At 46.6% G+C, this 20,501-nt stretch overlaps 1 protein-coding gene across 3 annotated transcripts; it reads left to right on the top strand.

Annotated features, from left to right (window-relative positions):
• Nucleotides 1-3,811: 3,811 nt before the first annotated feature.
• Nucleotides 3,812-19,959, top strand: LOC139052119 (uncharacterized). Of its 3 annotated transcripts, none has more exons than XM_070529216.1 (3): nt 3,812-4,229; nt 17,021-17,404; nt 19,200-19,959. In XM_070529216.1, the coding sequence occupies exons 1-3, from the start codon at nt 3,949-3,951 to the stop codon at nt 19,648-19,650; spliced, it is 1,116 nt and encodes a 371-aa protein (XP_070385317.1). In that variant the 5' UTR covers nt 3,812-3,948; the 3' UTR covers nt 19,651-19,959. The 3 variants fall into 3 exon arrangements, with proteins under 3 accessions (XP_070385317.1, XP_070385316.1, XP_070385318.1); XM_070529215.1 differs by having other exon boundaries at nt 17,021-17,416; XM_070529217.1 differs by lacking the exons at nt 17,021-17,404; nt 19,200-19,959 and adding an exon at nt 5,932-6,704.
• The last annotated feature ends 542 nt before the right edge of the window (nt 19,960-20,501 follow it).

The raw sequence follows: 20,501 nt of genomic DNA, 5'->3' as shown, positions 1-20,501 counted from the left end.
AATCCACCTCTGCACCCACACCATTGAATCCGGCAAGGATGAGATATGTCCATAAAAGCACTAGCGAGGGCAGGGAGTAAGAAAGAATCATAAGAGCCCAAATACCCAGGTCCAGATAATAGCGTCGTCGACAGTGTCGTTTCGGTAGTATGAGTAAATACGTTCACCCACATAATAGCTACGTTAATGTGTAGCTGCCGCTACCTGAAACTTGTAAAATGGTCGTTATTATTCATTATGCAGTCATTGATGACAGGAAATTTCATGGCGGTAGTAGCAGGCATGGTGTCATGAGACTTGAAGTGGGGGCTTTGAATATGGTATGTGGAGCAATAGTTTTATGTCGACATAAAGTTAGATTATTACAAACTTATGAGATGAAAACTATTTGGTTCTGTAAACTTGTGATCACAAATAGATACTACTACAACTGTGATTCTGACTGTCGGGTCGCGATTTCCGTGGATAAACAAACGTATGTACAAACGCACAAACGTAATTCGTAATATGAGGCCCCATTGAAGGCGTACAGTTGTCCACAATCCTATACCAAGGTAAATGCGAAATAATAGGGGCATTGTTGTTTACGTGTGCAGTGTGAGAAGACAACTTTTATTACACGCAATGGTTAATTCGTGTATATGTAACTTCATTTTTGACGAGCGATAGAAGTGTCATAATTCGTTCACTCAATTCAATCACATGTTTTTTTTTTTAGAATTGCAATGATACAGAAGACTTTGAACATGCGTGATGCGCGTTTTGGACACAATTTTTGAAGTTTTTGTGAATGTTTTTGTTGTTTATATTGTTACGTGTAGAAAGACACAGACGGAAGAGGCTATTTACAAACTATTCACACTGCACTGGAGCCAGAGCGCAAGGCCGACATTCGCTCGCGCCAAAGGCACACACCCACTTTCTCGTCGATTTAGCGGGGGCTCGGCTCTTGAGTGTCTCCCGATAATATCGTAATACTACAACCCGGCATCAAAAGCGCCATCACGGTGATGTTAAATGTCCCAGGCGCCTGGAGAGTTGTAGGGCTTCAGTCGGGCGACGTGAACAATATCACTGGTTGTCACAGCGCAGGATGTAGTGGGTGTGGCTAGAACAATTTCATAGGTGACATCAGTCATTTGGCGGAGCACGCGATGTGGGTCTGTATAACAGGAAAGCAGTTTCTCACTAAGGCCAACTGTACGCGATGGTGACCAAAGCAACACGAGGGTGCCAGGCACAAAATTGTTGCACGTGCGGGTGAAATTTTCTCTATGATTTATTTTTTGTTCAGTCCGTTAATATCAATTTCGTTTAGTTCGTTTAGTTTTACTGCATTTTCTCCTTGCGATTGTATCATTTGCTGCGTTAGGTTTATTATAACTCCCAAATGCACAAGCGCATTTTGTTTTGTATGCTCCATTACTTACTTTCTTCCATGCTTCATTGTGTATGGTTTAATTGTGGTGCTCCTAGTTGCTTTAGAAAAAGTATATTTATAAATAACAGGAAGTCCCGATACAGTCATCGACAATGGGATCTCCTTCTCTACATTATTGTTCTTTATAACCTGTAATATATAATGAATAAATCAATTCGAAGTTCAATTTAATTTCAAAAGTAACTTCAGGAACACACAGACACACATATATATGCAAGTAGAGTTACACACACATATGTGTGTGTGTGTGTGCGTGCGTGCGTGTGTGTGTGTGTGTGTGTCGTGCGTGTCTGTGTGTGTGTGTGTGTGTGTGCGCGCGCGTGTGTGTGCGCGTGTGCGTGTGTGTGTGTGTGTACGCACGACCGTGTAAAGCCAACAGGCCAATGAAGCCAAGGAAAACGTTGGGGTGATTAGCTGTGGTTGAAGTTGCAATGTGGGTTGCCTCCATCGAGTAGTCAAAAGCCACCGCGGGAACGTAATTGCCCTATAGTATTTACTGCGGTGACTTGGATATTGCCAACCCCATAGGTGCAAACCGAGGGGGCAAGAGGAAGCTTCCCGTTTTTTACGTCTCAATTTTGAATCTGCCTGCACATCTACGCTCAGGTGTAAGCCAAATATATTTGCTTGCCGTATGTTCTCTGAAATCATACGAGGCTAAATGCGAGCGTCTGATGGACGCTATTGGTGTCCTGAAATGGTTAGCGACCGATGGCACTGAGTTTCGTAGATCAAGCGGCAAAGAACTGTCTCATGGGTTCGTCGCACGCTTCAAAGGCGACGCCCTTGCAGCAAGTAATATAGTTGGGTTCAAAGAATCGTTTAGTCCAAACGTCTATCGTTTCTGCAGAACGTGTTCTTTGCTGTCAAAGGAGATATCCAACGACAAATATAACTCAGAGTGCTCGCTGAGAGGCGAAAATGAGATTGAAAGTCAGCTGAAGACAATTGAAAGCGCTCGAGATGACAAAGAAAAAAATATTAGAGATTATCTATGGAGTATGGCATCAATGGCCAATCGCTGCTGAGAATGTTACTGCATTTTCGAGTACCTAAAGTGCTCTCGTATGATCCTATGCAGGTTCTTCTAGAAGGGATCATTCCTAGAGAAGTCACTCGGTTAGTGCGCGTCGCCATGAAGAGGGAACGTGTTTTTTCGCGAAAGCACCTTAATGACGCTCTAACAGAGATCAAGTTTCACTTCTACGTCTCAAAAAGCGGCCACTCTATGGGCTATTCTAAGCATGACTTGCATCGTATCGCCTCGGCGAGCGGCGCACCCGCTTTGGTTCTGCACTTGGCTCTCGCATTGCGACCGCTGTTGCCGCCCGCAGTCTGAAGAATTTGTGAGATGCCTCGAGCTTTCGGCTCAAATACCTCAGGTGTTGTTTGTCTCCAATTGTCAACGCTGATACAATCTGCATCTAGAATAACTCGTAGCAGAGCATCACCAACTATACTGTTTGTGCCATGGCGTTGATGCGCTCAACGATTCCGTGAAGTCGATAGCTACAATGACGCATAGCAGGTGTTGAACTGTGCGCAAGCACGCAATACGTGCCGTTCCGTACAATATGGAGAGAGCAGCGAGTGAATTAATGAAGCTTTTCTTTATCTTTTGCTCACTAGCACAACTATAAATCGTATTCCCTATTTATAGTAAACATGGCAAGCTGACGTTACTCGGTCGCAGTGCAGTTTTCTATAGTTTACACATGTACAAGATGAAAATTGAAAGTTCACTTTTACAATTACCTATTTACGGGCGGGCATTAGTACGCCCTCCAAGCAGCCGCCAAGCCCATAAATACGGTGCAGCAAATATTATCTCCTTTCAGCTTTCATTTTGAATGGTTTCGGACGACCAGAAACGCATCTTACAGAGCAGGAGAATGCCGCATCAAGTAAAATCTGCTCTCTTTCACCTTCACTCAGCGTTAGGAAGGTCGCCAGTCACGGATGGGAAGCGTGAGCGGTTAGCGTGAAAGCGCACCACGCCTGAAACAAGCCTGCAAAAAGTAGCTTTGACTCCCGCTTCGCAAGCGATACGCATTCCACTAGTCATGCTTAGGAAGCGTGATTTTTTTCAGCGTCAAAGCACAGCACGGTCATAACAAGCGTGCGAAAAATCGCAGACCCTCATATTTGCTAAGCGTGGAGACATTTAGAGTGTCGACAAAATCGTAGCCCCTTCCAGTCCGTGAAGATGTTCGAACGGCGAAGCTGTGCTTCTTACACCGAGTGTTCTCGAATTTCCTCGAATGTGATTGACGCGGTTGAGTAGAAGAAAATGAAGAACGCAGCAGGCAGCTGTCTCGTGCACTGCGCGCCCTCCGCTATTTTGCACATGCACTGCTGCCGTCTGCCAGCAACTAGTTTCTTGGTTCCGCAGTGCTTAATGTTAAAAAATACGCCTAGGTTGTAGGCCGGGCCCACCTGCAAGGCCCGCTTGACCGCCGAGTTATTGCCAGCGCCGAGCTGTGCTGTAGCGACGCCTCGTGTCGATCATGGAGCTGCGTTCTCAATCTGACGCCCCGGCTCTGCACAAGGATGCAACGACGACTGGCCGCGTACTTCGCCACGCAGCTCAGCAACACGACAGGTGCGGCCTCGCTCAGCGATCGGCAACAGCGTCCGCACAGGGCTACGCTCGGTCTCAACCTCCTTGTGGGCGCACGATACACGGCAGGCATCGCGGCATTTTTCGCATTGGCGGCTGTCACGTGTCGGCGTTCCTTTGGTCCGGGGAGAGTTGCCCACGCGCCTTCGTCGACGGAACGGCCGACAGGTGAGTATTCGTACGTGTTCTGATAAGGGAAAGGAAAGTCTTTCTGGGAGAGAACGTTGAAAAGGTAGCCTGCAGATGCAGTGCTCTGTCGAGAAGTGGCGCTCTTCTTGGTGGCACCGCACATCGAGGCCCGCAGAAACTGTCACGATGCGGATTTTAGGGACATTTCGAATACTTGTTCAGACTTAGTGGTAGCTGTAAGAGAAACCTGCGTGGGATTTGTACACTGGGTGCGTAGACTCCTCAAACTTTTTCTCGGCAAGTTGAGAGTAATATATCTGTATTTCAGTCACAGCGAAAAGACAAACTCCAAAAGAGCACACTCCGCAATCTACCTGTAACATTGGCGTGTCTTGTGTGTGTGTGTGTGTGTGTGTGTGTGTGTGTGTGTGTGTGTGTGTGTGTGTGTGTGTGTGTGTGTGTGTGTGTGTGTGCGTGTGCGTGTGCGTGTGTGTGTGTGTGTGTGCGTGTGCGTGTGCGTGTGTTAGCCTTATCGGACTCTCTATGATGCTTTTAAGCAGCAGACCAGCAAGCGGCGGCTTTTCACTTGTAAGGCGTAGGCCAAAAATGTTGGCGGCGTCTACAGAGCTAGAATAGCTTAAGCGTAAGGCAAATTCTGTCAGCGTATGTGTCCCAGCTTCGTTTGAGTCCAGGCATGTCAAAACGGGTGATGGATGGTGGTTTGCTGCATTGCGATCTACGCACGCAATGACAGCACGGCCATTGCACCCTATGTCTTACCGATGACGGGCCTGATCCTTTCCGTGAGATGTGCCGACTCGCGCTCCGTACTGACTGGGGACGGAATCGTTGTCGCCACCGTATACGTTCCTCCCGCAACGTCAACGGCGGACCTTGAAGACTTTTTAATCGACACGTTTGTGTCGATCCTCCGGGTGGAGCCCAATAGCGCCGTCATTGTGGATGATTTACCCGTCGATGTGTCACGCCCCGACGGAAACTGGTTCCTGGCGTTTCTCTTGGAACGGTTAGGCCTTCAACGGTACCCCAAGACCAATGTCTCCACTACTCCCCACCAGTCGTGCATAGACCTAACATTCGCTAAGAACATCTCCACTGTCGTCCAGAGCCCATGAATGTCTGCCATGGCGACCATAAAGCCATAATGACTGCGGTCAAGAATTAAACGTAAATGCAAATAAACCTAACAACGCGCATACCTATGTTATATAGTTATGTTGTTTTATTTTATTTTATTTCCTTTACAGTGATACACAGGTGCGCTGGTGAACCACCTTTACAGAGTGTAACGGTTCTGAATTTTATAACGAAGGAGACTCGGCTGTAACAAAATATTTTCGAAAAATAGTGACGATTTCATTTCTTGTTGCTTTTGTGTAATTTAGGCATTTAATATCGAAATACATTAAAGAAACTATTTTGGTAAACAACATGATGCGATTATTAACATGATTAGAAACATGATCTGATTATTAGGCGTGGTGGAGTGGAATACCCTACACCCCAGACCAGCTAGGATTTCGCGCATTTCGCATTTCGCCCTTAGCGGCCATTGCATCCGGTATCAAATCTGCCACCTTGAACTCAGAAGTGCAACGTTACAGCGACTGATACACAGCTGCCGGTAAAATATTATACAGCACAAGAAATAAACTTCGAATTATTCCTAAGCAACGTTGATGTTAACATCCTGATGTATTGTAAAATCTAAATATTTCAGCGGAATGGACCACCGAGCTGACGGCCCGTGTCATAATGGTCGCGGACCGGCTGGAGCACCGACGGCGTCGCTTTTCGTTCCCGCTTTAGTAACCAAGACGATAGCTCACCTGAGGAGGAACGAGATCGCAGCTGGCACAACGCCTCATCCCAGGCGATCTCTACACCAGCCCCGTGTTGTCGAGGCCTCCGCCCACCGCCTGACCATCGCCCGGCGTGTGCGCAGTCCTGGCCAGTGTTCCAACGGTGGTGCTTGGCGAAAGGACGACGTGTCTGGCCTCAAGTGCACCCACAGCTTGCGCCTGGCTGCCTCCGCGCGTGGAGTCGAGGGGCCCGCCGTCTTGGCCATCGACGCGCTGCCCCGTCCCACGGCGAGCACCACGGGAGCTTCAACACACGTGCGGGGAGTTCCAGTTCCGCCACGCCGAGCACTGCGCCACTACACCGACTGGGGCGGAGTAATTTTCGCAAAAATTCTCGCATTTTTTCAAGCAGTACAAGGACGTCCTGGCTGCTGTTGTGGAGGTTATATAGGCTTCCATAAAATCGTCTCTGCGATCGCTGACCTGGAAGCATGGCTTCACCGGCGAAATCTTGTCGACGGCGTGCCACTAGAGAATTCGGCGGATGACGCAGCTCTCCGTTGACGCGGACATTTCTGCATTGTCTTTTTCCGTACACTCCTTCGGGAACTAATATATCGTTTTTCACTAATTACCGCGAGATCGTGCATTTTGTCCTGTTATGTAAAAATACATTTTCACGTATGCGATATCTTTAGTTTGGGCTGAATATCTTCTGTTTACAGGACACCACTGTTGCATTCTAGGAATATAAACATACACCTTGTGTTATAAGAAGCAGGAGCTGGCATATTTTGACGTCGCATATACCTAGCGCATAGTGACCAAAACCAATAAAAGCAGAAGAAGGGTCTCACAGTTCGTAGAGCCGTGAGCTTTGTCTCTCGTCGCTCTCTGCTTTCGTCGTTGTTTATCCTCCACAAAATACGTGAAGTCAAGGTGTACCACCTCGCCCAAACCACCCGCCGTGGTTGCTCAGTGGCTATGGTGTTCGATCGACTATGGATTCGATCCCGGCCACCCGCCGTGGCCGGGATCGAATCCCGTCCACGGCGGCCGCATTTCGATTGGGGCGAAAACGCCCGTGTACTTAGATTTAGGTGCACGTTAAAGAAACCCAGGTGGTCAAAATTTCCGGAGTCCTCCACTACGGCGTGCTTCATAATCAGAAAGTGGTTTTGGCGCGTAAAACCCCATATATTTTTTTTTAACCTCGCTCAAATCGCTCACTAGTGAGGTAAATTGCTCTTTGCCTGGCAGGTATGCCATGTGACCTACTAGCTTATAGGTATGTGTGCTCTTTAGTTTTGTGTTAGGATGCCTCATCACTCTCAATTCAGGCACAAACGCAGGAAGCGCACTTTTGAATAGGTTGGTCAGATGATCACTTCTGATGTGAGACTCATTAGAGTTCCCAATTGAAAACTAAGCAAGCAGCCGCAGGGCAGACAAAATGCTGATGAAGCAAAAACGAAAGAATCGGCAGCATATTGGACTCCTCGAAATGTTAAGGCGAAAGCCTGCTGCACACTTGCTAATGCGTTAAGTTATCCAATCACAGGGGTCACACTTCTTGAAGACATGAGGTGCAGTGGGAAGTAAACTGATGGCGCTGTATTTCTACCTTCTCAATAAGATATGCGAGCTCCTAATGCTCTTTAAAACGGTTCTTTCTTTCTTCCTTTTCATCTTACTTTCGTTCTTTCATTCTTTCTTTCTTTCTTGCTTGCTTGGTTTGTACACTCCTTCTTTGTCATTTCTTTCCTTCTTTCTTCCTTTCTTTCTTTCTTTCGTTCGTTCGTTCTTGCTTGCTTGCTTGGTTTGTTCTCTCCTTCTTTGTTCTTTGGTTCTTTCTTTCCTTCGTTCTTTATTTCTTTCCTTTTTTCGTTCTTCCCTTTTTTCGTTTCTTTCATACTCAGCCATTGCATCTTTGCTTGGGGGTACGACCATTCCTGATGTTAATGTTTCCTTTCTCTCTTTCCTTTATTCTTTTTCTTTCGTGTCTTCATTCATATACAGCTATTGCATCTTTGCTTGCTTACGGTGGTATGAGCCACGGCAGATAATTTCTTTTTCTGGTATGAGCGGTTCCTGATGATGATATTTTTGTAGCACTCGTCAACTTCTTTTTTACCACTCGACTTGATGCTTATATATTTGAACCACTCCACTAGACGCCGCTTTTTTCGGGTATGAGCCATTCCAACGAACCACTTCTGGCTCTGGTCTTAATAATTATATTCATTGCCGCAGACCCTAGGCGTTATGTGCATATATATATATATATATATATATATATATATATATATATATATATATATATATATATATATACACAAGAGAACACAGGGGGTTAACCGAGGCGCCCGATTTGTATTAGTAATATCATAAGAAGCCAACAAACACTGCCAGCAAGGACAACACAGGGGAAATTACTTGTGCTTAATAAATTAAATAAAGAAACGATAAAGTAATGGCAAAAAGCGCATGAAGAAACATCCACTTTCATCCACTTTAATTTCCATTAATTTATCGTTTCGTTATCTATCTATCTATCTATCTATATATATATATATATATATATATATATATATATATATATATATATATATATATATATATATATATATATATATGTATATGTATGTATGTATGTATATATGTATGTATGTCTGTATGTATATACAAAGCGCGCTTCATACGCAGTGCGGTTTGAATGCCACATATGGAACAACTTGGTTGTTATCGTAGTGTTAGTTGGCGGTAAAGATCGACTGCAGTACCGCCGTGCACTGATTGCCATTGAGAAGTTGGAGCTCGGTTTGTTGCTGCACCATTTATTGCGAGTGCGACACAGTCACGCTGCAGGCGATCGATGCCTGGAGTCTGCGAGTCGCCATAGCAATTCTGCAGGTGTCCCCGTGGCTTGACTTCGTTTTCTCCAGTGAACGCCTTAGGTAACTCAATACCCCATTGGCCTTAAATAAACGCGTCGTCCGGTCAAATGGTAGACGCCTTAAGTAGCTCAATACCCAAATAGTAGAAAAGCTATCATCATCATTATCATAATCAACATCATCATCATCATCAACATCATCATCACATCAAACAAGCAAAAAAATGCACTGGTTCATCCCCCTCTTAATGCGGGCACTACAATCACTCAGGAAAGTGCACAGTGTATACATTCGACGGAATCACAGACACAAAGTACAGAAACGCGGCGTCTAGTCGAATGCTAGAAAAAAAAAGCACGTGACCCTGAGTGAGTGAGTGAAGAAACATTTTTTGTAGGTCCGGCGAGGACGCGAACTCCTCGCGCACCCGGCTAGTCCCACGTCGGGACCGGCAGGTCTAGCCCACCGGCCCGGTCGCGGGCACGCCGGACAGCCAGGATTTGCTTTTCCAGAGCGGGGCAACGCAGAAGCGGTCTAAACGGCTCAAACCGGTGTAAGCAATGTTTATACGTAAGGTGCAGGCTACAAACCCGAAGCAAAGTTAAAAGAACAGCGCATAGATTCATTGAAATCGCCCATACAACACAGCACAGCGTACATTCCAATCACCTGCTGAAAGCATGCAACATAAAGTCGAAGAGAGACGTCGTTGGCGCGAGTCTGACTCCGCTATACGAGCGCGCGAAGCCGCAGCTAAGCGTCGAAGACGAGCCGAAGGAGCTGAACCGCGAAAGGAGCAACGCGACGATGCGAGACGGCGCATTACCTCGTGTGCAGCAGGCTTTCGCCTTCACATGTGGCAGGAGCGTGACATGCTGGCGAATTTTGATTCTGTAAGGCAGCCTATCTCTCAAACTAGCGTATTTAATTATAACGAAGGTGCTTCAGACAATGTAGATTATTGTGGCCTGGTCGTCAACTCCAAGTGTGACCTCAAAGTGTGTCCTAGTATGGAGCTATGCGTCACTGTGTCCGTCTTCCACTGTTGCAGCAGTGTAAGACACGAAGCGGGATTCGTGATGCCCTTAGCGTGGATAATGTGCTGGTACCAAGTTCATTAGCTTTAGTAGCCCTTTTCTGTAGAAGATAGGAACTACTTAAGAAAGCCGCGAAATTTTAGTCAATAACACAAATTGAGCAAAGTGCACTAGGATAAATAATTTGATTTACTAATTGTCTTAATAAAAGGTCTTATTACAATAGAGTTTGGCAAGTGCGAGGGAGAAATGTCGACGCCACCAATGCAAGTGAAAATGGGGACTTCTTAATATGACCCAGACTAGCAGTGCAAAGACGATATACATTTGAGTGGTTGCATACACACTGTTTACTTTGATTCAGGAAGAAGAAGTGAGTTCGAGGCATACGTCCCATGAAAGACAGAAGCTCCTAAAACGTCTTGAAACGGCTACAAACGGCTATAGACGTCTTGGTCTACGATAAGACTGAAAATATAATCTCTTCTAAACATAGCACAAGTTCCTCATATACGATAGTACATATTCTATCTGACGAAACAACAAACTACTGGTGTTACCAGAGTCTGTTTTGTTAAACGCATTCAGAACGACCAACTCAAAACATTTTTTAGATGTTGTCTAAAAGTGCCCGAAATTCCAAGCGGCACGTTAGAGGCGCGCTGAGTGTCGGCATTTACGAATACAACATGCCAGGGACAAAACGATCTCCTAAGAAGCAGTACAATAAGCTGGCTTCAATGTTGAATCATTTCACACTGGAACTTCAACAATCAAGAGTATGTTATTGTTTTCAAGCCAGGACGCGCACACGACGCCTCGCAACCATTCTTCCATGCCCGCGCAGCAGGGGCTGACATCAGGAATGAATGATGAATAAAAATATATCTGCCACGGTTAGGAGAGAAACGCCGGTGTCCGAGTGATTGCAGCGATCTTCAGCAGTGATCACAGCCCTGTGGAAGTTATGCAGATAGGTTCTCTACCTGTTAGCCATCTCCGTCCACGCTGGGAACTCTGGGAGGCAGGAAGTTGGAAAAAAAGAAAGATTCGGAGGACGCTTAAGCTTCGCCTTTATGAGGGGAACGCGATAACATTCAAAGATCCCTGACTACTTCTTATGCTTCCCGGCAACTGTAGCGTATGTAAACGTAATATTCACCGTGAAACGCTTGCAGCGAACTCTTCGCACGAAGGCGGGCTTTCTGCTATAGAAACGCGGCCTCTTCCATGGGCCGCGATGGGGTGGAGGCCAGTACGACCTGAAAGTGCTCAATGCGTAGTAGGGAACTCTGAAAAAGGGCTTTGTGAGAGTTTTCGCTTAGCAGAATTACCTTTTCCCCTATATTCAAATTAAAATACGAGAGCTATCGCGTCTGTAGGTTGTGTGTGACTCGTAGTTCACGATTTTACTTCATATTTTAACTAGAGAAATTTAAATGGTTCAGTCAATTCTTTGCGTCACATGGAAGGCCTGGGTATGCGTGGATCGAAAATGTCTGTACCGTTGTGACGTCAGACGTCCGACGCGGGACGCCGAATGTTCTGTGACACGGTCTCGTTAACGTTATAGCGTTGAAACGGCCGCTGGCGCACGAACTGCCTTGGTGGCTTGTTCGGTTGAGTGCGTTATGCTAGTTGTATGAGGTTCTCAGCTGATTTGTACGTTTCTTGAATATTAACTCGCATCGTTTAGCTGCGCTGGTGCTGCTTGCGGTGTGTATTGCATCATTCCTTCGTGACATCGGCTGTATTGTGCGTTTTCGCCGACGTCATTCTACCACAATGGCGGGATCTGCGTTCGCCGCCTTCGTTGTTCACGATGTATGTGCGTATGTCACACCGTTCGAACAACATTTTTTTCTGGTAAGCGAAATACTTTGCACTTTGTTTTTCGTCAATAATGGTTGTATTTTTCCATGCGTTAACCGCCACAGTTATTAATGCTCGGGTTCTCCTGCCCTGTCGGTTTTCGTCATCTTTAACTTTTTATACGAGGGTCCTGCTTGTTTGTTGCCTTCGTGGTTAACGTAGCATGAAACAACCGAAGGCAGTGCACTAAAACAGGACGCGCTTACCGTAATGAAGGACTACATTGATGTCGTCCTATTTTACGTCCTTTTCTTCTTGTTCTTGCATGGGTTAAAGCATTGCGAGCTTGGGCGCGCGTTCATATAATCGCATGCTGAATAACGGTTGTCAATCAGTTGCTGATCATGTGGCCCCGAGTCACAAGTTGGCGACGAGGTAGGCAGCGGGCCGGCGCAGGCCTGTCCAATGCGTGCGGGGCATTGCCAGTCAGCGGCTTCGAGGCGTACGTCTCGGGTACAGGCGCGTGATGGGACAAGTACGCAGAGCGACTGGAAATGTTCTGCAAAGCCAACAAGCTCTCAAAGGACGAAGAAAGCGGGTGGTTTTGCTCAGCTCCTGCGCCGAAGAAACGTACAGTCTCATCGTGACGATGGTCAAACCCGAAAGGTCGAGAGCTGCAACCTACGATAGCATCAAGAAGTCGGTCCGCGAACACGTGCATCCGAAGCCGTCGGTTCTGGGTGTTTTTTATTTATTTTACAAGCGTAACCAAGCCCAAGGTGAAAGCGTCAGAGACTACATGACAGCGCTGAGAAAATTGGCTGAAAACTGCGGTTCTGGAGGCGAGACTCTTCCCTTGGACGAGATGATAAGAGACCGTTTCGTCTTCGGCGTCAGCAACGAGGCGGGGCAACAACGCCTACTGCCAGAAGGGAACGTAAGATTCGCTGTGGCGAACGGCTCGGCTATGACAGCAGAAGCAACCTAGCGACAGCAACGAAAAGTGACGACACAGAGCCACAGTGACGTGAGCTGCACGAACCACGAGGCCGTCCACGAAACTCGCAGAAGGCAACCGGCTTTGTCCACAGTAGTCACCTGCTTGACTTATTTAGGTAGTTCTGCCTGACTATCCTGTTCGTGCTAGGTCACTCTATATTTTGTTGTTGTTTTAGTTTGGTCCAGGTGGCGTCTCATCTTTCTCTTTTTTTCATTTAATTTAATTTTCCTTCCATGATGGCACATGCTTACTACAGCGGTTTGGCGAATATTCGTATGGTATACGGGAATAGCAGTTAGTGCATAGATTAGCAAAACTTACCTGGAAGAAATGAATAAACACTGACGTATGAAAAACGTATGATGATTTCCCTGAAACAGCTATAAATTCCTCCTCAACTTCTCTTCTTCCCGTCTTAATCTTGTTTTTTCTGTTTCCTCATTACTAAAGAGAAGGCAGGCGTTTTGCACCTCTAGATGGCGGTTGCCAGCCTGCTCCATCAATATTTCCTTCTGTGTGCAATGTATGTTGTTTTCCCATCGGTAATTCAAGTAATAGCAATATTAGTAATAATAACAGTAACAAGCATAAGCCCTTGAAGAGGTAACTACTCAAGATATTTACTCGAATGTGTTCGATGCGCGTGGACCGAATAAAATGAAGAATACAGAGCCACCTCTGGTTCCCTGGTGGTGGTGGCCGGTTGCCTGGTTCGATCTCCGTCCCGGTGTGCCCAAGCTGAGACTTACTTTGTGGTTTGGCTGAGTTTTGGGTGGACGTGACCTAGTTATCTTACTTTTCTTATTTTTGTAGGACTTATCCGTGATTGAAACAACGCTGATGTCTAAAAACTCTCCTGAGCAAGGACCCAGCCCTTGGTCAGCCTCCCTTTCACCTGATGATTTGCCTTTGCAATCTTTCTTCCGCAGCCGTGTTAGCAGCATCCCTGTCGCGCTGGTGCCCTCGAGCGGTGGATTCATCCGGCTGAAGAACCCACAAGCTGTTCAGGCCGAGCTCCAGGCCATGACGCGTCACTTCCAGATGATAAGCGATGTCCGACAATTTGGAGGAGGTGGGATAGTCTGTAGGTCATCAGATTCGACCTCTGTCGCAGACCTCCTAAAGTGTAAGACTTTCGCATCTGTCCCCTTGAGTGCGTTCATTCCTCCTCATCTAGCGTGCACTAAAGGCGTTGTCCGGGGCGTAAACTCTCCATTGAGCCCAATTGAGACTCTGGAGAAACTTTCTGATGCTGGCGTCATAGCTGTATACCGGTGTAACCGACTGGTAAACGAAGAAAAAATTGCCATAGAATCAGTCATTGCTACGTTTGCTGGCATGTCCTGCCCTTCTGAACTGAAATTGTGGCCACTTATTTTTAGAGTGGAACCTCTCGCTTCCCATCCGCTTCAGTGTCGGAACTGTTGGCGTTTTGGCCATTGTGCAGGAGGCTGCAAATCAAATGGACGCTGTCGCGCCTGTGGTGACGATCATTCTCCCAATGAGTGCACAGCTGAAGCCGAAACTAGCTGCCCATGTGGAGGGAACCATGCGGCTGACTATTCAAACTGCTCGGCTAGAGCCAACGAAATACAGGTCCTCGAGGTAATTGACAGGCGACGATGTTCGCGGCGAGAAGCTATTGCAGTCGTCAAGGAAAGAGCCTTTGGATACGCTGGCGTCACTGCGAGGCAATCTACTTTACAGGAAGACAACTTGTCGAAACTCATTGAATCGGATGAAGAAAAAGCAATGACAAAGGAAATGCAACATATTGTCACAAGTGTTACCGACTGTCTTTCCCAAGTGTTTACTGCGCTGATGACACAGCTATTGCAAACAGCTGCAACACCAATCACCAAATCAATTGCTTGTGCTGCAGAACAGGTAGCCAGTTCAGTCCTAGTGCCAAGTACCACATCGAACCCAACATGTCTTGGATCCGATCCTTCTTCTTCGCGTCAGTCAGACTCGCACGTCGACATGGAAACAGGTCATGATACCAGGCCGCAAAAGCGAACTGGGTCTCCAGTAACTGCTTCTTGTCCATATACCGAAAACAAAAAGGGTAATCCAATTTCTCATTCTGGCACCCAAGAAATTTCATTGCGACGGTAATCGCTGAAGTAACTATATCAATTAGATCATCACCATAGCTTCTTTAAAGGTGCTACAGTGGAACTGTCGTTCCCTGTTTTCTGCTTCAACAGACTTATATTGCTTAACAACTCGTCTTAATCCTGATGTCACAATCTTACAAGAAACCTGGCTTACTCCTGAGAAAAATTTTCATCTTAAAGATGAAAATGCTGATGACATTGCCTTTTTTCGTATAGCTAGTGACATATACTCTCTTTACGAAATACTGCAGTCGTATCTAAGGGAAGTGGAAGGCTGGCTGGATAGTTTACACTTAAACCTGAATCCTAATAAGTGTGCTATCCTTGTTTTTCTCGTTAAAGACCCAGTATACATATCACTTAATTATCATCTCGAAGATATCCCACAAGTATAGTCACTAAAATACATCGGAGTTATTTACAATAGAAATCTTAACTGGCGGCCGCATATTGAATATATTGCGACAAAAGGAGCTCGTTCAATGGGCATTTTGGGCAAGTAATTGAGCAACCGAAGAACAGGTATGCGAAGAAAATCCCTCTTGATGGTACATAAGATGTATGTTCATCCACTGTTAGAATTAGGATGCATTTTATTCTTAGGTGTTCCAGCATACAAGCTTCGGCCTCTAGTTTTGTTGGAACGAGAGGCACTACGTCTGTGCTTAGGCCTCCCAAAATACGTTTTGGGAGGCCCACCCATAATATGCCGATTTCACCTTCTGACAGTTCAGACTTTCCTGAGGCTATATGAATCCCCATTAAACCGCCTTCAAATTATTTTCCTCTCTGAGCCAGAATTATTTTTTCCTATTCATTGACCCAGGTTTCATAGACCACAGATTATATTTGTGCAAACATTACTTGAGCCACTAAATGTGCAAATTCGCGAGGTACTTCATGATAATACGCATTCAAATTACCTAGAGATCAGGTTCGATGACATTTTCCCAAACAACGCGAAACTACTCCCTTACGGCATCTTAAACGCCATGTTGCAAGATCACCTAAGCAGCCTAGAAACAAACGTTATCATTGCAACAGATGCCTCACAGTGCGAGGAAAAAGCTGGCATTGGAATATTTTGTCCTGCGCTCGACTGGTCTTTTTCTTTAAGGTTGCCTGATTTTGTGCCTATTTTTCTGGCCGAGTTGTTAGCAGTAATCCTAGCTTGACGTAAATTAGACCCAATGATTACAACGGCTGCCCTTTTGACTGACTCCCTTTCAGTATGCTCTTGCCTTACCGCTACTAATGAGTCACCCATGATAAAACTCTTCCACTTACTAGTTCCAGCCCATGTGCAATGTGTTCATTTGATTTGGGTGCCAGGGCATAAAGGTTTGTTTTTTAATGAAACTGCTGATTCACTGGCAAATGCATCACTATCCGGCCCTGTTCTTCCTATTCTACCAGTGACAGCAGAGATCACGGCGGCAAGTTTTCGGATGCGATCAATAAGATTAGCCTTATTAAACCCACGTTTGACTGCTTCTCCAGCACCTGGCATGTCCCTGACATAGCGAATCCTGTGACAAAAAGATGCTTGAGGTCTGCCTCACCAAATTACGCTGCCGAATACCCTCGCTGAATTTCTAATTGCACAGGTCAGGTTTGGTTCCCTCCCCCCTCTGTACTTTTTGTAATGAGGAAAAAACGATACACCACTTTCTTCTATGTTTTCGCCGCTTTACTGCGGTTAGAAAAAGATGGTTGAAAATACCTTTTCGAAGAATTGGCCTGGACTTGACAGAACCTGCAATTCTTTCGTTCGGAGCGTCCACTTTGCGATTCAGCCACAGGGATGCATGCTTCGCTGTCCGAACATTCCTTAAGGGATCTAAACGAATGCCCTGCTAAATTCCTTTCTTTTTGTTTTTAATTTAAATTAATTATTACTCATTCAATATGACCTTCCTGATTATATTTAACAGGTAATTCTGCTCTATTCAATGCTATTTCGATGCCTATTAGAAAATTTATGCTCCATAATAATTTCGAATAATCCACCCATTTCTTGGCCAATCCCCCATCGTGGGTAGGAGCCATACGCATCACAGTCTAAAACAACAACAACCTCTCTCGTACAGTGCGAATCCGACTTCATTTTGTGGCAGTAACTAGGCTTCTTTGTTTCGCAGAGCTTCATCTAAAATATCCGGCGAGACCTTAGGGCCCGGCAATTGGGAAAGCCTTCTTTGCAGCCGAGACACTGTCAACGCCGATCTATACTCTTGCGAAGCCTCGTGTTTCATCGTGATGCAACGGCCTCAGTCCAATTCCAGCACCTCGCACCAGGATACAAAGATGACTGGCCACGGATTTCGACACGCAGTTCACCAAGAATTCACATGCGGCGGCACTCGGAGACCAGCAACAGTGTCCGCACACAGCTACTCGCGGGCTCTACTTTCTGGTCTGTACCCGAAACGCGGCAGGCGTCCCGGGATCCTTCCTTCTCGGTGCTGCCCCGTTCCGGCGTTCCTTTGGTCCAGGCATGGTTGGCCAGGCGCCTTTGTCTCCGGGTCAGTGGACGGGTGAATATCCGTACAAGTTCTGTAACCAAAACGATAGTGTTTCTGATCCAGATAGCCGAAAAGTATAGGGTTCATGCAGTGCTCCGGTGAAAGCTCGCGCTCATCTGGGTGGCACCATAGGCCAAGGGCCGCGGGGGACAGTCGCGCGAGCGCGATCTTAGGGTTATTTCGAGTACTTCCTCCCACTCAGTGGCAATTTTAGTATAAACCTGCGTGTTCTTTGTACACTACCCGCCGTGGTTGCTCAGTGGCTATGGTGTTGGGCTGCTGAGCACGAGGTCGCGGGATCAAATCCCGGCCACGGCGGCCGCATTTCGATGGGGGCGAAATGCGAAAACACCCGTGTACTTAGATTTAGGTGCATCTTAAAGAACCCCAGGTGGTCGAAATTTCCGGAGTCCCCCCCGGCATGCCTCATAATCAGAAAGTGGTTTTGGCAGGTGAAACCCCATTATTTACTTTCTTTCTTTGTACACTGGTTGCGCAGGATCCTCAAAGTTGTTCAGGCATGGGCACGTTGATATTTACTTAAGTACGTTACATGTACTGCAGAAAGACAAAACAAACAACACATGACAATGCGCTTCCATTAGGTGGGCGTGTTCTTGTGGCTGCGTTATTGGATTGTCTGTAGTATTTTCGAGCAACTAGCAGCCGAGGAAGGACGGGCCTTTTTCTTGTAATGGAGTATTTGCTGATGGCAGGTTCTTCTCGCTAATAAAATGTCGAAAATCTTGTTTGGCTGACATCTGCTGTTGACAATACTTCTAGGGTGATGACAATTTTCGCAATATAGCTACCTGGAGCCAAGTGCGTTTTTTACGATTAAAGGCTTTGCTTGGCCTTCAATAATATATCCAAAAACAGACACGGACATCTAAGCATTTATGAGTTGTCAATGCGAATGCATGAATGCACATTTGATCGCTGCTGAGGTGTCCTTCGAGTTATGAAATCCTCGCGGGCCAGCCAGTGACCAACTTGGCCAGCCAGCTTGGCCAACGCCTCCTAGATTGCACAATGCCGGTGCACTTCGATTCATGACGTCATGATACCTTGCTGAACTGATATAGAATCTAATAAGGGCGCTACCGAGTAATTCGCAACGATTTATATATCACCGGTTTTGTCAAGGCAGGATTGGCAATGGAAATTTCGGTTCAAGTAGCATGATGTCAGTAAGCAGAGTGTGCAGGCCTGCTTTAGACGAAGCGCTCGTTTAGTCCAGTAGGTGAGAAATGCGGCTTCTGAGCCTGGGGTGGTAGTTTCAGAAGCCACTACCATTAACGTTTTTTATTTCGAATTTATCCTGTATTTCATATATCAAGTCCTTCATAGGGATTATCGAGGCGAAGTTAGAACGCGGGCGAGAGCTGGCGCGTCCCAGGAACGCGCCGCTAACGCCGGCTTCCGAGAGCGAGGGTGACGCCGCGTCGTGACGATGTCCTCTCCCCTCACGCAACTCATGGCGCGGCAACGCCGCAGCAGGTGTGCCCTTTCACCCGCTCTGCTCCGTCGACGCGCACACGTGATGTGACGTCACAGCCAATGGGAATTTAGCGGATGTTTCTCTGGTACAGACGCGGGATTTTTCGGTCAGTCGACCATTCGCGGCTGTTGCATCAAAAAGAATTGTAGAAGTTTGTTACCATCGTGTTATTTAAGTGTTTAGGAATTCATTGTGCGAACGAAAAATATTATAGTAGAGAACGAATACACCCTAAACTAATCTTTAGCAACAGTGATGCACAGTCCGATTTATTGCGAAATCTTTATATCCCAGCGGAAAGCACCGCCAGCGAGTCAGCCCAAGACGTTCTGGTGGCGGATCTGCTGGTACAATCTCGGCGACGCTTCTCGCCGCATCTGCCGCAGCCAAGACGATGGTTCACAGGAGGCGGATCGAGCTCGCAGCTGGTACGGTGTGCCATCCACGGAGCAGCCAGCCCCGCGTTCTTGAAAACTCCGCCCCCCGCCTGACCATCGCAGGGGCCCTGTGCAGACCTTGCCCCAGTTGCAGCGGTGGTGCTTGGCGCAAGGGTGGCCTGTCTTGCTTCAAGTGCACCTACAGCTTTTGCGTGGCTGGGTGCGCGCGTGGAGATGAGGGACCCGCCGTCATGGCCTTCCACGCGCTGCGCTTTCCCGCGGCCAGCCGCACCGGAGCTTCAAAAGACGGGAAGTTCCAGTTCCGCGTGGCCAAGCACTCCACGGCCATTCTGCCTGTGGCGGAGTAATTTTCACACATATTATCGTACTTTTCAAGCAGTACAAGGACATACTGGCCGTTCTTTCGAACGTTATAGGCTTCCATAAAATCGGCTATGCAAACGCCCATCCGGAAGCCTGAATGCGCGCGCGAAACTTTGCCGAGGTGGCGACTCTCGAGAATTCCGTGGATGACGCAGCTCGCCGTTGACGCGACCATTTCTGTGTTGCTTTCTAACATAGAGTCCTTCTGGAACTCGTACAACGTTTCGTCGCAATTACAACGAGGTGTTACATTTTTTGATGTTTTGTAAAAATACATTTTCATGCATGCGATATTTCTAGTTTGTCCTAAAGATTTTCTTTTGGGGGGGACATTGTTTTTGCATTGTCGACAATTACGCCTGCCTTGTTATTAAAACATGCATGATCTGGCACATTTTGACTTCTTGTATAGCTAGCGAACATTGATCAAAGGGGACAAAACAAGAAGAGGGGCACACGAAGCGCTGTGAGCTTTGTCTGGGCTTCACTCTCTTTTCGCCTTGGTTGATCATCCACTACGTACGTGAAGATGTACCGACTCGCTCAAATCGCCACACCCGTCAGTTTAACTACTCTTTGCCTGACAGATGTAACATGCGACTTACTAGCTTAAACACATATCTGTTCTTTAGATTTAGGTCGCACGTCCCATCACTCTCACTTCAGGAATTCCTGAAGGCAATGCACTTTTTAAGATGGTCATTCAGATGGTCAGTCAGCTTGCATTGCTTCCTAAAGTCAAATTGATTATAATTCCTTAACTAGAAAGTAAGAGCAACAGCAGGACCACAGTGAATAAAGCGTAAAAATTAATTGATGCATTGTCTCAGAGCTT

This window comes from Dermacentor albipictus, unplaced genomic scaffold (genome assembly GCF_038994185.2).
Source record: "Dermacentor albipictus isolate Rhodes 1998 colony unplaced genomic scaffold, USDA_Dalb.pri_finalv2 scaffold_19, whole genome shotgun sequence".
Taxonomy (NCBI): Eukaryota; Metazoa; Arthropoda; class Arachnida; order Ixodida; family Ixodidae; genus Dermacentor; species Dermacentor albipictus.
The sequence above is the reverse complement of the archived record's forward strand: the minus strand, read 5'-3'. Positions and strand labels throughout refer to the sequence as shown.

Coding starts and splice junctions, on each gene's coding strand:
- LOC139052119 (XM_070529215.1), top strand. CDS start 3,949: ATGGAGCTGCGTTCTCAATCTGACGCCCCGGCTCTGCACAAGGATGCA. Junction 4,230..17,020: donor GTCGACGGAACGGCCGACAG/GTGAGTATTCGT, acceptor TTTGTTTCGCAG/AGCTTCATCTAAAATATCCG. Junction 17,417..19,199: donor GTCTCCGGGTCAGTGGACGG/GTGAATATCCGT, acceptor TTTATATCCCAG/CGGAAAGCACCGCCAGCGAG.